The sequence below is a fragment of the Amblyomma mixtum genome, chromosome 10 (assembly GCF_055824585.1).
Source record: "Amblyomma mixtum isolate Tamu chromosome 10, ASM5582458v1, whole genome shotgun sequence".
Lineage (NCBI taxonomy): Eukaryota > Metazoa > Arthropoda > Arachnida > Ixodida > Ixodidae > Amblyomma > Amblyomma mixtum.
The window spans coordinates 60,323,365-60,339,795 of NC_143021.1; the positions used below are offsets into that span (position 1 = coordinate 60,323,365).

At 47.9% G+C, this 16,431-nt stretch overlaps 1 protein-coding gene across 1 annotated transcript; it reads right to left on the reverse strand.

Moving 5' to 3' along the window:
- Positions 1-636: 636 nt before the first annotated feature.
- On the reverse strand, positions 637-8,410 carry LOC149325908 (uncharacterized). The gene is made up of 4 exons (XM_089564408.1): positions 8,246-8,410; positions 3,411-3,611; positions 2,023-2,153; positions 637-1,217 (listed from the first exon to the last, which is right to left on the reverse strand). The coding sequence occupies exons 1-4, from the start codon at positions 8,408-8,410 to the stop codon at positions 827-829; spliced, it is 888 nt and encodes a 295-aa protein (XP_089420534.1). The 3' UTR covers positions 637-826.
- Positions 8,411-16,431: the final 8,021 nt, after the last annotated feature.

Genomic DNA, 16,431 nt, shown 5'->3' on the forward strand with positions numbered 1-16,431 from the left:
GAACCTATATCAGATACTAACTGTGCAAATGTATTGAATGATGTGTTTTTGAGCTTTTTTCAAGTGGTGTAACTACGGATGTCCCCCCACTGGATCATAACAACGTCCTCCCAATGTACCCTGTGGTCATTCATCCTGATAGTATAGTTAAAATAATTGACAACCTTAAGATATCCTCCAGTGCTGGTGTTGATTGCATTACTACAAAGTTCCTGAAAAGTACGAAAATGTATTCATCGCTCGCCTTAACTATAATATTCCAGCAATCATTGGAGAAAGGTGAACTACCGGCTGATTGGAAGATTGGTAAGGTGGTCCCTGTGTATAAATCTGGTAATAAACACTCGCCTCTTAACTACCGGCCCATATCTATTACCAGCATCCCATGTAAAATCTTATAGCACATACTCTTTTCACATATTGTCACTTTCTATGAATCAAACTCGTTTTTTCATCCATCTCAGCACGGTTTTAGGAAGTCCTATTCATGCGAAACACAGCTACTCTTATTCACACACAAACTTCACGCAATTTTAAACCGTCACTCGATCGCCGACTGCATCTTCCTAGATTCCGCGAAGGCATTTGATAAGGTTTCCTATCTGTTAAGACGGCGTTGTCGGTGGACAAGCCGCTCCCGGTCGATGCATCAGACAGCGTAGCCAGGCCGGAGAATGACGCTTTATTCTCGGATCAAGGGATATTATATAGCCAGAGGGGCGAGGGAAAGAGGGGCGAGGGAGAGAGAGAAACGAATTAAAGATCGGTGTCGGCACGGGTTCAGTTGGTGGCTTATCGCTTCTGCTATCAGCAGCATCCGTTCCTCCTAATAGCCATAGCGATCCACTGGTTTCTTCACCCGGGCTGACCGGCGCAGCGTCGTCTCCTGGGGTGCAGGGTCAACGGGTGCTGACGTGGGTGCGTTGTGTTCAGCCAGCGGATGTCCCGATGGTGCTGCTGCTTGACTGTTTGTCCCTGTGTGTGTGGAGCCCTCGTCGTAGCGTTTGCGGACTTGATCAGCATGACGACGAACCACCACCTCATCTTCCGTCTTGACAGTAACTAGTCGAGCGCCTGTTGTCGACTTCACCTTTCCGGGTGTCCACTTGTCACCCACTCCATAGTTACGGACTAGTACTGGGTCCCCCGGAGCGAAACTCCAGCTGGCGTCGTCCGAAGTTCTCTTAGCTTCCCTGCACAGCTGCGCAGCTTTGTTCCTGGGAGGAAAACACATGTCAAGTCGAGTGCGTAGTCGATAACCTAACAGTGTTTCTGAAGGTGAAAGGCCGGACTGCCGCGGGGCATTCCTGTAACGACACAAAACTCGCGCGAGTGCGGTTGAGAGATCCACGCCCGGCATCTTCTTTAGTCCATCCTTCACCGTCCTGACTGCACGTTCTGCGAGTCCATTGCTCTGAGAATGGTAGGGCGGTGTCCGAATGTGGGCAATGCCGTTTCTTTCCATGAATGTGGCGAAATCCGACCCCGTAAAGGGCGTGCCATTATCAGTTACTACAGTGCGCGGTAGTCCGAACTGGCTGAAGAGCGTACGCAGCGCGTTTACCGTGCTACTTGACGTTGCACGCGCTAGTGGAATTGCCTCCATCCACTTACTGTGGGAATCTACCACGATTAGCAACATTTTATCTCTGATAGGTCCGGCAAAATCCAGGTGCAGACGGGACCACTTTTCTTCGGTTGCTGGCCAATTCACTGGCTCACGAGCTGGTGGCATTGGTAAAGCCTGGACACAGTTTCTGCATTGAGCGGCAATTCTGCAAATATCCAGGTCAATCTCCGGCCACCAAAATTTAGACCGCGCTACCTTCTTCATGGTGCAGACGCCCTGATGGGCTTCGTGCAGCATCATCAGCAATCTAGCGCGTGCCTGTTTGGGGATTACTACACGATGTCCCCACAGTAGGAGGCCATCCTGAACAGAACTCCTGCCGCTTTTTGTAGAAAACCATCATCTCAGAGTTACCGGTTGAACACGCGTTGGGCCAACCCTCACGGACGTACCTGCATACAAGGGGTAGCACCTCGTCCGTTGCTGTAAGTGACCGCAATTCATTTATGGTGATGGCCGACTGGTCCCACTGGTCGATGGCGAGAACAAACTCTGCGTCGCCTTCCGGTGCAGTCTCGGTTTCCTGCAAGGTTTGAGGTAAACGGCTTAGGACGTCCGCGTTGACCATCATTTTACCGGACTTGCAAAGCAGCTTGTATTTGTACGCTCCCAGTAAGAGCGCCCATCTTTGTATTCTGGCGGCGGCCATGACTGGGGTCTGGCGATCCATTCGCAGAAGGCCAAGCAGAGGACGGTGATCCGTGACCAGGGTAAACTCCCTGCCAAGTAGGTAGTCACGGAAACGTGAAACACCGTAGACAAGAGCTAACGCTTCCCGTTCAATCTGTGAATACTTCGTTTCAGCCGAAGTCAAGGTCCGGGACCGAAATCCAATGGGCCTGTTTTCTCCATTTATGCGATGGAACAGTGCCGCTCCTACCCCGTGAGGAGAGGCGTCGCATTCCAAAAGTAGCTCGAGCTTCGGATTGAAATACGTTAACACAGGAGCTGCGCAAAGAGCCTTTTTCGCCAGCTCGAATGCAGCTTGCTCTTTTTCGCTCCACACCCACCTGGCTCCCTTCGTCAGCAGCTTGTACAAAGGAGCAAGTAATGTGGACAGATTAGGGAGAAACTTATTGTAGAACGTGATGAATCCAAGAAAAGCACGCAACTCTGCAACATTACGCGGAGAAGGGGCTAGTCTGATAGCATCGATGTTCTTCTCAATTGGATGCAACCCGTTTTTGTCAATGCGATGACCAAGATATGTTACTGCTTGCTCGGCGAAGCGACATTTATCAGAGCGCAGCTTAATACCATGTTCCCTGAAGCGCTGCAGCACTGCTTTCAAGTTGGCGTCATCCTGGCTCTTATCAGCTATCAGCACATCGTCAAGGTAGGCCTGCACGCTGGTTAACCCTTGGAGTACCGATTCAATTTTCCGCTGAAATATTGCTGGCGCCGACGAGATACCGAATGGCAGCCGGTTGTAGCAGTAGAGTCCTTTGTGAGTGTTAATGACGGTCAGTTTCCGCGAATCCTCGTCTAGCGCGACCTGGTTATAGGCATCCCGCAGATCTAGCACACTGAACCGTTCTCCTCCCGCTAAATTGGCAAACATATCGTCAATGACTGGCAGCGGGTATTGCTCAACCTCACACACTGGATTTAGTGTAGCTTTAAAGTCTCCGCAAATGCGCACCGAGCCGTCCTTTTTCAAGACGGGAACAATGGGCGTGGCCCATTCCGAATATGGCACTGGAGATATTATCCCCGCTTCCGCGAGCCTATCCAACTCCTGCGACACTTTCTCTTTGTACGCAAAAGGAACCTTCCTTGCCTTGAAAAACTTCGGAGTCGATCCGCTCTTGAGATGAATCCGGGCTGGCGGGCCTTTCAGGAGTCCCGTGGTCTCGGTGAAAAGATCGGCGTAACTGGTCAGTAGTGCCAAAGCCGGTAGCGGAGCAGCTGGCGGAATTGTGCCGGTCTTGTTGGGTTGCGCCTTGACGTGAAGGACAGCCGTTCCCGTGTCATCCAGTTTCTGCAATAGATCCCGGCCAAGTCGCTGCTAGATAAGACACGTCCATGCTCATTACCCCAAGTACGGGTAGCTTCCCGAGATAGCACGACAACTTTATCGGCGATTTCGCAAGCGGAGGCCATTCCTTACGATGCTTGTCATAGATAGCTTTTGAAATGACGCAGACTGGGGATCCGGTATCAATGTCCATTTTTAGGTCAACGCCGTTCCGCGTGAATGTTTTCTGAATGGGCGGTAGCAGTGTCTGCTTCGTGCGGAGAGACCAAATCTGCGATGTACTACTATCACTGTCCTCAGATTCCTGCTGCGTTTGCGCTTCCATGGTACCGGTTCTGTTAACAATGTCCGATGAAGAGCACATCCTCGCTAGATGACCGTACTGTCTGCATTTGAAACATTGCCGTCTGTTAAAGCGACACGCTTCCGTCTTGTGGCCATGGTTCCCGCAGCACTGGCATTGCTTTTGTGGCCTGAACTTCGGCTTTTCTCTCTCTGGTTTGCGCCGACGAGTTACATTGAGCACGTTAGCACCCAGAGCTTGTCCGGTTATGCCCCGTGAATCAAGTTCCGCGCTTTCTGCAGCTAGCGCGAGAGCCTCTGCTTCCTTTAGCGACAGGTCCTTTTTCGCCAGAAGTTGCTTTTGCAGACTTTTCGATCTGACGCCGCACACGATGCGGTCTCTGATCATTCTGTCTAGCATAGACGAAAAATTGCAGTTCTGTGCTATTTGTCGTACAGCAACAATGAATTCTTGCACGGATTCCTCTTCTTTCTGATAGCGGTTGAAGAACTTGAAACTTTCTGCTATCTCGTTCGGTGTAGGGTCATAGTAGCTGCTCAAAGTGTCGACCACCTCATCGTAGCTCAGCGAACTTGCTTTTGCTGGCGCTACTTTACTGCACAAAACTTGAACTGTCTTTGTCCCAAGGGCGGCTACGAGCAAGGCCCTTTTCTTTGCGTCAACTGTGATTTCATTGGCTTCCAAGTACGCTTCAACTTTCACTAGGTAAGCTTGCCACTTATCTTTTTCATCATCGAAGTCTGGTAGCCTGTGACCCATGTGTGCCGCTGCCCTGGGCCCGATGTCCTGGTCCCACCCTCGTCGCCACTGTTAAGACGGCGTTGTCGGTGGACAAGCCGCTCCCGGTCGATGCATCAGACAGCGTAGCCAGGCCGGAGAATGACGCTTTATTCTCGGATCAAGGGATATTATATAGCCAGAGGGGCGAGGGAAAGAGGGGCGAGGGAGAGAGAGAAACGAATGAAAGATCGGTGTCGGCACGGGTTCAGTTGGTGGCTTATCGCTTCTGCTATCAGCAGCATCATCTTTTGTTACTAAAACTGCGCATGGTAGGTTTAGACACTAACATTTTAAAATGGCTCGAAGTTTTCCTTCCTCATCGAATGCAATTTGTTGCTGTCAATAATGTTAATTCCGCCGTTCACCCTGTTCTTTCCGGGGTTCCCCAGGGCACCGTCTTGGGTCCCCTGCTTTTTCTTATATTCATCAACGACTTACCCAGCAATCTTTCTTCTTTTCTACATCTTTTTGCCGATGACTTCGTCCTCTTTCGGGAAATAACAAAGGATAACGACAAGCACATGATTCAATCTGACCTTAACACTATCTCAACATGGTGCAAAACTTGGAATATGACTTTGAATGCTGAAAAGTGCAAACTTATGTGCATTTCTCGTGTTAATAGTGATCCTCCCGTATATACTCTTAATGGTGTGCTACTTGATTCAGTTAAAAAATATAAGTACCTCGGAATTCATATTACGTCTAACCTTAGCTGGCATGCGCACATTGAGCACATCACTAACAAAGCTAATCGCATGCTGGGATATCTGAGACGTAACTTTCACGCAGCGCCAACTAACATCAAACTTATGCTGTATACCACACTCGTACGTTCACAACTAGAATATGCGTCATCAGTCTGGGACCCTGGTGTTAAGAGTTTGATCGACCAACTGGAAATGGTACAACACAAATCAGCGCGCTTTATTCTGACTTCCGGCGTACGTCAACCGTAACGGCTATGAAAACTACATGGGGCCTAACTTGACTTGCATCACGACGCAAAATTGCACGCTTGTGTTTTTTTCACAAAGTATTTCATCATGATTCCATTTGCTGCGAGTTTCTTCTTCCCCCTTCATATAATTCACGCCGCACAGATCACATACATAAGGTAGGCATTTATACATGCAAAACTAAAACATTCAAGGATTCTTTTATTCCTCACACGTCATATGACTGGAACCACCTTCCTTCTTCAGTCGCCACAATTCCTGACCCTGTATTGTTTCGGACTGCTGTTGCCGCTTCTGTTGAATGATATATTGTGTTTATCACTTATCCTAACTTATATATGTTTTGACAATTTATTCTTCTCTGCTGTTGTTTGTATTTTCAGTGTTAAGTATTACCCACTCCCCTCTGTAATGCTTTGCCCTGAGGGTAAAATAAATAAGTAAATAAATAAATATAAACACAGAAAATTATTCGTTCTGTGAATGCATGCTCAACATGTTGGTGATGCGTGGCTTCTGCTTGTAGCATTTCTATAGCCAGATCTGTGTTTCGCATATGCTTCTTTTTCAACATGTACGCCGTGACAACGCGGAATGCTATGCAGATTTTACCACTGAAGCTGTCAGGAACAAATAAATAGCAGCGCAAGGAGACAAGGACTGGACGAGACAACAAGGACGGCGCGGATGCCAGGAGCAGCGGGCCAGGCAAGTACACCATTGTAATACATTGTAGACTTCGGCTAATGCATATATCACGAAACCTAATGCATGTATCAAGGAACTGTAGCCTATCGTCGTTTGGGATAGGCTACAGTTCCTTGATATATGCATTAGGTTTGAAAAAGCACGCGTTTGCTGGATGTATCAGCCGAGAACAAAAAAAGAAATTCTCAGTTATCAATCGGCGCACTCTAAACTTGTGAAAAGGGGTATTGCCATGAATGCCTTCCGCGCTGCTCTCCATAAGTCGTGCGAGCATTGCATCACTGAAAGTGTGACACTGCAAAAGCTTCGCCTAGAGAACGCCGGGTTTCCGGATGAAACTCTGACATCTCTTGCAGAAAAGCTGCTAAAAGAAGTGAGATCTGGGAGGCAACAAAACCGTGAAGATCCCCAACGACTCACTCAACTTGTGGCTATGCCGTATGTGCACAATATGTCGCACCTTCTAAAAAAGGTGGCGAAGAAGTGTGGCATCGATCTTGTATTGACTGACCCGAGGAAACTTGTGCGCTTGTGCCCGCTCGTGAACGGCGAGGTAAGAAAGCCAGTATTCCCTTTTAACCACCAAAAGAAGTTCGTTCCATGCAAAGTCGGTGTTGTGTACAAAATCCCGCTCACTTGTGGCAAGGCGTATATTGGGCAATCAGGAAGATGCATAAATCAACGACTTAGAGAGCACCGCTTGGCAACAGAATCCATATCGGCGGGGGGGGGGGGGGGGGAATATCGCTGCGCACTGCAAATGCTGTTTTATCGAACGGTACCCTGGCGACCCTGACCCTGTACCTTGCACACCATAATTTCCAGAAACAATCTTTCTAGGTACAATGAAAACTCAAGCGGAACGTGAAATGTTTGAAGCTATGTGCATTGATAGTGAAGGTTCAAAATGCGTCGCACCCCGTCTGTTAATCTGTCAAAAAAATAAATCATGTTCCTGAGGCGCGGCGTTGCAACTGCGCATGTGTGAGTTCAGCTATTTTTGAGATGTAGTATATTGATTGTTTTTCGAATAAACGGCAGTTGAAGACTAGCGTCTGTCCTGTGTATTTGTGTTCTTGTCCCGTGTGTTTACTAAGCGCTAGCAAATATGATTTCAAACGCTTTCCAACTAGCCCAAGTTTCCGCCTTAATGAGAAGTATAAAACACGAGTGTAGAGGGCTCCACGCTAAAACAACGAGGGAGGGCGGGGGGGATGGGTTATGCAAATATGAGAAGTAGAATATGGAAATAACAAATGAAGTAAAAGCCAATAAAACGCCAAGGAATTAAATCAAGAAAACGCAAAGGAAAAGCGGGACCATTCCGGTTCACAACAAGAAAGGGTGCTTACGGTAAGCAGTCTTAAGACATAGTTCACACCTACAGATAGCCGTCAAGGAATTCAACTTCACTGTAAAGTAATTGAATAGAAGGTGCGCTGACGCACGTTTTCCCAGCTTTTCTTATAAAATGCGCCTCCATGACTTCACGCTCTGTTTTTACATTAGCTGATGTTAAGAATTCTGTTTTATCTATTTTTGGATAGCATCCGTTCTCTTGCTCTGTTTCACATGCTTTGCAATGGTCAGATAGGTTGCTTCCTGATTTGTTGCGTACGCACAATCTATGTTCTCGCGCCCTCTCATTAAAGCATCTTCCTGCCTGCCCAATGTAATGACGCCCGCAACTGATAGGAATTCTGTACACAACGTTCGCCTTACATTCCGTAAACTTCGTTTGATGTTTCTTCGTGCAGTCATCTCGTTTTACCGTTTTCTTGGTGCAGACCTTTGAAAGATTACAAGGGGCAGAGAAAACTACTTGTACATTATAACACGCTGCCAGCTTCTTGAAATTGTGTAAACCTATGATAATATGGTATTACCTGGACAGGAGTCTTGCTTTTGATCTCTTCACTCCCCTGCTCACTACAGGAAACCTTGGAGGCTTTCAGCTTTTGCAAAAGGCTTTCACACACTGCCAGTATAAGGTCTACGGGGAATGCAGCCTCTTGCAGCCGCCTGGATTGCTCATGGATGCTGGCGGCCATGCGGTGCGTGCAGGATTATGTAGCTGCTCCGTGGAGACAGGAAGACACGATACCCCGCTTAACAACTTTAGAACGCGCGCTGTCAAAGCGCATAAGACGTTTTTTGGTTCGTGGATGGTACATCCAGCAGATATTAAGGTTAGTGAAATCTAATTCAATATCTAAGATCTGAATACGGCCATCCGTAGGTGACTCCCAAGTGAAATTGGCGCCGTACTGCGAAAAAATGCTCAACACTTGCTTGACAACGTCGCATTCTCTTCCATGACCTTTGCTAAAAATAATAAGGAAATCATCAACGTACCTGAACACTTTTAAAACAGGAAGGTCAGAAAGATTGGCTTGAATGCGTTTGTCAATCGCGGATAAAAATAGGTCACATAACACAGGCGCAACAGAAGAACCGATACAAATGCTTCTTTTTTGGATATAGAAATTTCCTTCTTAAAAGATAGCTGTGGACGCAAGGTGGAAATCGCGTTTTCTTGCTTTTAATTCCTTGGCGTTTTATTGGCTTTTACTTCATTTATTATTTCCATACTCCATTTCTCATATTTGCATATCCCATCCCCCCGCCCTCCTCGTTGTTTTAGCGTGGAGCCCTCTACACTCGTGTTTTATACTTCTCGTTTTATCCTTTTCTGTATTTTTATATACATATACCTTATAGTGTCCTAGTTTTTCAAATTTTTTCATTTTATTATATATAATATCACAGCCCTTATCTGTTTTCGGCGTAATATTCTGCTATCTTTTAGTTCCATTGCCATACCCATAAATGTAATTCCCCATTGTCATTCTATCTTTCTTCAACACGTGTTTGTCTTAGTGTGGAGCCTTGTACACTCCCTTCATCTTTTAGTCGATCTATTTTTATATCCCCTTTTTGCCGCGTTATTTGTTGGCTCTTAACCTTGACCAGCTTGAAAAGCGCTTTTTGCAGCAAGTTTCAGTACGCGATGTCTATTTTCTTCCGGTGTTCCCCCGGCACCGTGTTTTCCTTTTCTTATTTTATCGTAATTTTTGCTTATTTTCCAAACGCTGTAATCTTGACTGTGCTGTTCTTTGCGCATGCTCATCGCTTGATTGTGGTGATCGGCTCCTATATATTAGACGTGGTGGCATTTCGAAAATAAAGTTGGAAGTTAGCGCCTGTCCTGTCTACTTCTGTGTCGTCCGTGTCCTTTTTGCGCTATGTTTTCGAAGAGCTATTCCTTGTATGTTCATGTTGCCACTGTGAACTGATTTTATTTGAAAATATTTGACGTTTAACTACCTTCTCGTGACGTAGAATCTGATTGCATGTCTCCAAAAAAAGCCATTTCATTTTCATGCAACTATAATGAATGCGTGCTGCCGTAGTTGTTATGAGCCTTCTTGATAAAAAAGCTTCAGTGATTTCGTGCTGAAGCATGTCATTAGCGTAGCTTAGAAACTGCGTCTTATTGTATGTACTACATTTGTTGATATCTGCATTTCTACCAAGCCAGTGATACCACCCTATCCCCGATTGAAGTTTTGTACAGCTCTTTCATTCAAACATCGGCCTGGTCGGCCAATGTACATTTTTTTAGAAGCAATGAGAATACTGAAAACAACTTTAACAGATTTTTGTGATCTGCATGATGTGATCAGTATTGCGCGGCGGAGACTTCTTGTTATCATCGGGTAAATTTTTGACTGCTTGCATGGTGCAGAAAAAGGCGTTAACGTTGCATCTATATTGAACAATTGAACACAAATTGCTTGGTGATTGTTGACAACGGGCATATTTCATCTTTGACGACGCTGTTCCCAACATTATCACGCCTTTTAAGGTCGCTGAAGGAGGCTTAAAGCTCACATACGAATTTTCATGGGTAAACAACATATAGTTTTAGAAGTGAGCATTTCTTTCGTTGACAACGACATCTATTGTATGTCGGTCGGTAACAAAATAACCTTCTAACTTATTAGAGCTCATACTCTAAAATACAAAGAAACCTGGGGTTGCTGGGAATTACATCTAAGCCGCCTTGGAAAAAAAAAACAAAATCGCCCACATATATTAAGCGATAGTGTCAAATCAGGCCAAGAGGATACGCATGTCTGCTTTCCTTGCTGTCAGTATTTCAGCTGTTTGCGGTAGTTTTTTGTAGAAAATAAGGAAGGAAAAGGAAAAAAAACAGCAGATAAAGAATAGGAACAGAACGCTCAAATCATTCCGTATCTGCATAGGATATCCCATAACGTTAAAAACAGCCAGCAGGTGCAACGTAGTTTGTGCTCTCCACGCATTGAAATGGTTGCAGCTAAAGCTTTGTCTTTGGGCTATTAGTCAAATATACACTGCTGTCATGGCAACTCTATCAATTACAGCTCATTAGTAAATCACGGGCGCCGCGCGAACTTAATAAACGCGGCCGAATTGTCCGTTTCCTTCTTTATGACAGCCCCTCCACTTTCGCCAGTTCGGGAACTTCTTTTCGCACCAGTGGTACGAAGTTGCGCAACTGCCGAAAGTGGGTCGTTTACGTCCTCATTTACGCTACAGACCACATTTACGTCAAGCGTTTGCGAACAATGACTCTATGCGTGCCAGCCGGTTTACACGGCTGTTCCCGGTTATCGAGCGCAGCTGTTGCGAATAACATTAGCTCACCCGTAAATCGCTAAACATGTCATAGTTTGTAACTAGCCGCGAAGGCCATCGTGGCATCAAGCGTTGCTACTTTATTTGCAGCGCTCCGAAGCGGTATAGGGTTTAAATACAAACCCATCATCTGCTGAATCTAGCCACCGCGCATCGCCACAACTAGTGGCGAGGCTTGACGGTCCGGATTTATAGAAGCTGTCAGCTGCTTTCGGGGTCCAGCGATATCCTGCGTGTGTCAACGTTCGTAATGCCCTCCTCTAGAGCCAAGCACACATTTTACTATCAAGCGAAGCAGCCGACCCACGTCACACAACGGCTGACGGGAGCTAAGCAATCATTGAAAAATGTTGCCGCCGAATCGAGGAGATAGCAGACACGAACGTCGTCCGCAAACAGCGACTGCGGACACTTGCAGCACACTAGAGTAATGAAACTTTACGATTGTATTGTTTTTTAAGGTGTTATCCGTGGTGAGACATCGAATTTTTGTGTTAAACACACATGTGCGAACTTTCTTGTGCCGGGTGTTTCAATGCAGAGGTTCTGCAATTTTTAAAAATGGTTTTTCAGTTAGAACAGCGCTGTTTTCGGCACAACATTGTGTGCGGTGTAGCGCATCAGACTAGAGCTACGATGTGCTAGCCAGAAGGATAGTTACCAACTACTGAGTTGGGAACCACTAATACTGTGTCCTTATTCATTGAGAGGCATGTAGCCATCCATAAGTAATATCCATGATGTAACAAAAGCGCAAAAGGAACGCGAGGAACGGAAAGGAAACGACGCAGACAAGCGCCGACTCGCAACGGTGGTTTTTCGCGCTATTCTTACGTCGTGAACGTTATCCAACTTGCACAACTTTCGGCTTTGCGACAGTAATATCCGGCCCATGTGTTACAAAATTTGGAAAGCGCCGTTGCCCTCGGCGCCCAAGAAATTTACGCTACATCCGGCCAAAATACATCCGCGCGAAAAGCAACCCCTCCAGTACAAGCCTCTCGGTAAAATAGCCGAAATTTGGTGGACCATGGCGCCGAGAGTAACTGCCTGTTCGAAATTCTAAAAACTGATATGGATGTTACCTACGGTGGCCTACACGTTTCTCAATAAATAAGGAGATTAGCATCAATCGCTAAAAGGTTAACATCCGATATTAGTTACCAAGCCTACTAGTTAGCACGCCTTAGCTGCATTCTGATGCGCTGGACTGTTCGCAATGCTATGTGAAAAAAACTGCTCTTCTAACTCAAAAAGCGCATTTTTAAAATTTGCTTTAGTTCTTAGGTGAAACGCCCTCTATTATTGTCGTGTAAAGTTCTTTATCCCATAACTTTCGCGCAGTATTTATAGCAACCCATCGTAACGGCGCCGTGGTTTTCACGTTCGGCTGGTGATCTCGCCCGCGGCACAGTATTTCGACGGATCGAGGCGCAATACAAAAGCGCCAGTGCATTGTACGATGTCAGTTGCAAGTAAGTGAAGGCGGTTTTAATTGAACCGGCGCCCTCCTTCGTAGCGACCATCGATCATAGCCGACCCGTCGTGTGGGGTCTTTGTAAACCACGCAATTCGCAATATCTGCAGCCGCTTCGACCGCGGCATCTGAACGGAACAAAAAAAATCAAGGACACAAGTTCCACCCTAAGGCTATGGTGCGATAGCGTAAGGGGTTAATCACATATATACATCAGGTCGATCCGTTTCTTTACATTCATAGATGCCTGGATGTCCTCATACCCCTCTTCGCGCAGTGGTGCAGCGGCTAAGCGATGCGCCACTGGCCTGCGATGGCGGGCGCTCCCCGCAGTGGGCCCTGTGCCGCCCAGGTTTGCTCTTCCCGAGCGACCCTTCATTAATTTAAATGCCACGGAGGGCAGCTGACTCACTATCCAATGGGCAGGTTGTGATGACTTGGTGCAAGATCATGTGACCTTGTGGCCCACCTGCCGCCTAGGTTGCTCTGTGGGCACCACCTGCCAGAGCCAGGCTCGTGATTTTTCGCTCTCAGCGCCGGCAACGCCGACACCTGATGTTCTGGGCAACGGGGCCTTAACTCTCGCGTTACATTAAAAACTGCCTCATGGTGCACTAACGTAGCAGAGCCTGTACTGGCCTTTTTGCCTTTCGCCTCTACCTGAATGCGGTCGTCGCGGCCGGATTTCTCAGACGTCCTTGCGATTAGTAGCCCAATACCACATCCATTAACACCATTAAAGTCTCAAGGGAAAAAATAGAAGCGGAGCAACGTCAGGAATATCCGCGACAATACGCCATCTGCTGTAATGCCTCGCTGCTTCGTCAGGCAGTGTTTCACCACTGCTGCGACGGCACGGGGGAGACAGGAACAGCCCCGCGAGTGGTGGTGGTGGTGGTGAAAAACTTTAATCAAAGAGAGCTTGAGGGTTAAAAAAAAAAAAAACCCTGCTGCATGGTCGGTATCCTTAGTCCGGGACACCGCATGACGAGGCCCCGTCTCGCGCCCGCTTGACCAGAGCCTTTTGGGACTCCAGTGTGGAGCAGTTGAGGAGGGCAGTGTCCCATGCCTCTCGGGTGGGGGTGGGGGAGGGGGGAAGGTGAGGATTCTGAGTACATGCCCACACCATGTGAAAGATATCGCAGATCTCTCCACAGTGCGGGCAGTGCCCATCTGTGTTCGGATCGAAGTGTTTTGCCATTGCAGGACAGAGAAGGGTTCCTGTCTGCAGGCGCCGCAGAGTTCGCTCCTCCGCCTTACTCAACCCCTTGGCAGGTGCCGGGTAGAGACGGTGGCTGTCGCAATAATAAATTAGGATTTCGCGGAACGGCACGCGCGGCTCCCAAGACCGCACGAGGAAACACACACAAAACATAAGTTCGACATCACGAACATCAGTTTCGTTCAGCCTTCAGTTGTGATGTCTTGTTGCGATGCAGCACCAGTCTGCCCCTCCCTGCACATAGCATATTTCCGTGCAGTGCACGATATCTGCCCGATTGTTCTTGTATAAAATTTGTTTTAGGGCTCCTTTTTTAGGCGTTACATGTGCCTAAAGCGCACAGCAGTGATGTCCACCTCCTGTCTCAGGCATATTCTTGTTTCTCGGCGAGCGAATAGCGACAAGGCTGAAATAAGATGCCTTGTATTGTGTGTACTTCGTGACTACTTCAATGCCTGCGATCAACTGCTTAGCCACACTGTGATGACCGCATTAGAAAATACTGTGCTGTTAAGCGACGACACACAGGGGTAACCAGCTTCGATGCCTCAGTGGTCATCGTGCTCGAGGTGCGGGTTCGATACCGACCATGACGGTGCATTTCGATGGAGACGAAATGTTAGAAGTTTATGTACTGTGCCATATCTGTGCACGTTAAAGAAACACCGGTGGTCTGAACTATCCAGAGCCCTGCACTACGGCGTCCCTCATAGCTTGGGAAAAAAATTAGCTGTGGTTTAGCTGTGGTTAAACCTGGAGTGACGTGATAGATACAGCTGGTCGAGTGGAACTCGCTCCGTCGAATTGCAAAGCCAATCTTTCGCCGCTCCGTTTCGAAGGGCGTTCCTTCTTAATCTTCTTCTTCTCTGGACGTGGATTCACTCACTCCCCCCTCTCCACTCCACCCCCACTCGGCTTCGCCGGTGCGCCGAACTACCGGTAGCTGCTCCGCGGAATGTGACCAGCCAGGGTGGCCACGGCACCACCACGCTGAAGGCTCGAAATGCTAGCGTAATGGAGGCGCTCGACGCGCACTAGCTGCGTGGTCTGACGTCACTTCGCGGATGCGCACAACTGACGAGGCGGGAGGCGTCTACTCCGACGTCGGCGCAGAGGCGAGGTGCGCGGTGCGCACAACATCTGTAGGCTATGACGTCATTCCGCGCATGCGCACAGGCGGCGGGGGCGGTGGTTCCACGGCTCAGCGCGCAGCCACGCTGACCTCGCGAAGCAACTGGCATAGTGTAGCTATCGCTACAAAATACTGAGCTAGCACATAGAAGGTGCAAGCGATTCTTCTATGAATAAAAAGAAATCACCGCGCCTTGTTATATTACCGCGATGTCCACATTGAACAATGTATATTACCTACAAGAATCAAACTACTTTCGCGGCAAGGAACTACTCATCATTCCTCATTAAACATCTGTCGAAATTAAGCATGCGCACTAAGTTATACAGCTGAAGAGTGTCTTTTCATCCCTTTCTTTGAAATACCAGCTCTTACTACAACCAGTTGACCGCCTGCAAGTCTCAATTGACTCCGGCCATAACTCCCCTCCGTGTAGTGTGGTGTTTGTTCGATTGTGTTGACGGGTCACTTGTGTAGCCCCTTCAGTCTCGCATTATGTTCTGACATCAAGAAAAAAATGCCTATACTTGAACACCGAAGGTGAGCGGACAAGGACAGCACCGCCTCCCAGGCTCGATCGAGACCAGCTGGCGGAATAAAAAGATAATAGCAACTACAAGCAGAAAACAAATACCTGAGGCTTAGCTTAGGTTAAGCCTAGTCAGATGCGAAGCATATTGTCGCCGAGTTGCATATCGAGCACGCCGCTTGGCTAGACGTTCTTCACGCTCTTCATCAGTCTCTGTAGCACGCCGCAACTTTGGCTTCTCATTCCAACGAGCAGCCCTGTCTCCAGGGGGCATCTCTATCCCGTGTACGCCTAGCAGAGGCAGGCGCACCCCCTTGTATACCGCCGCTCCAGCATCACGTCTTCACTACAGCGCACCTAGCGGCAGAAGCAGGAAACACATTGGTCGCGACGCCTCGCGCGACGGCGCGAGCTGGGGCCCCGTTTCTCATCTGCTGTGACGTCACGCACCACGTGGTCATCCTTGGTCATGACGCCTCGCGCGACGGCGCGAGTTGGGTCCCCGTTTTTCATCTGCTGTGACGTCACGCATCACGTGGTATGACATGGAGGTCACGAAAGGTCAATGGTAACGACACCGCCGCGCTCGAGGAGCTGGGTTGGGCTATCTTAGTATGCTTCGCATAACAAACAATGCAACACAACGAGACAGAAAAGCGCCACCATCCCGTGTAGCACACTACGGCCGCAGCTTTGCAAGGCTCGGGAAAGGACGGAGGTACTCTCGGAATTCGAATCTGTTCGCAACACGACGTGCCTATTGCACCGATGATGCCGGTCGAGGAACTTTCGTGTGCAGTTTTTGCAGAAAGAGCTTTGGTGCTGTTTCGCAGTCGATTCTGACTTGGAGGTAGCATGCTTGTGACTGAAGATGCGGCGACACATTTTGCGATCTCAATTCAAAGCGAGCATCGTGACTGCAGTACAGATTGCGTTGCCTGCGCGAGACATGCTCCATCAAAGAATTTAAGTTTCAAGACAGCCGGACAAACACGTCGTATTCACCTGTACGATGCGGAGCCAACCTTG

Coding starts and splice junctions, on each gene's coding strand:
- LOC149325908 (XM_089564408.1), bottom strand. CDS start 8,410: ATGGCCGCCAGCATCCATGAGCAATCCAGGCGGCTGCAAGAGGCTGCA. Junction 3,612..8,245: donor AAAGCAAGACTCCTGTCCAG/GTAATACCATAT, acceptor GATCTATTGCAG/AAACTGGATGACACGGGAAC. Junction 2,154..3,410: donor CGACTCCGAAGTTTTTCAAG/GCAAGGAAGGTT, acceptor CAAACCTTGCAG/GAAACCGAGACTGCACCGGA.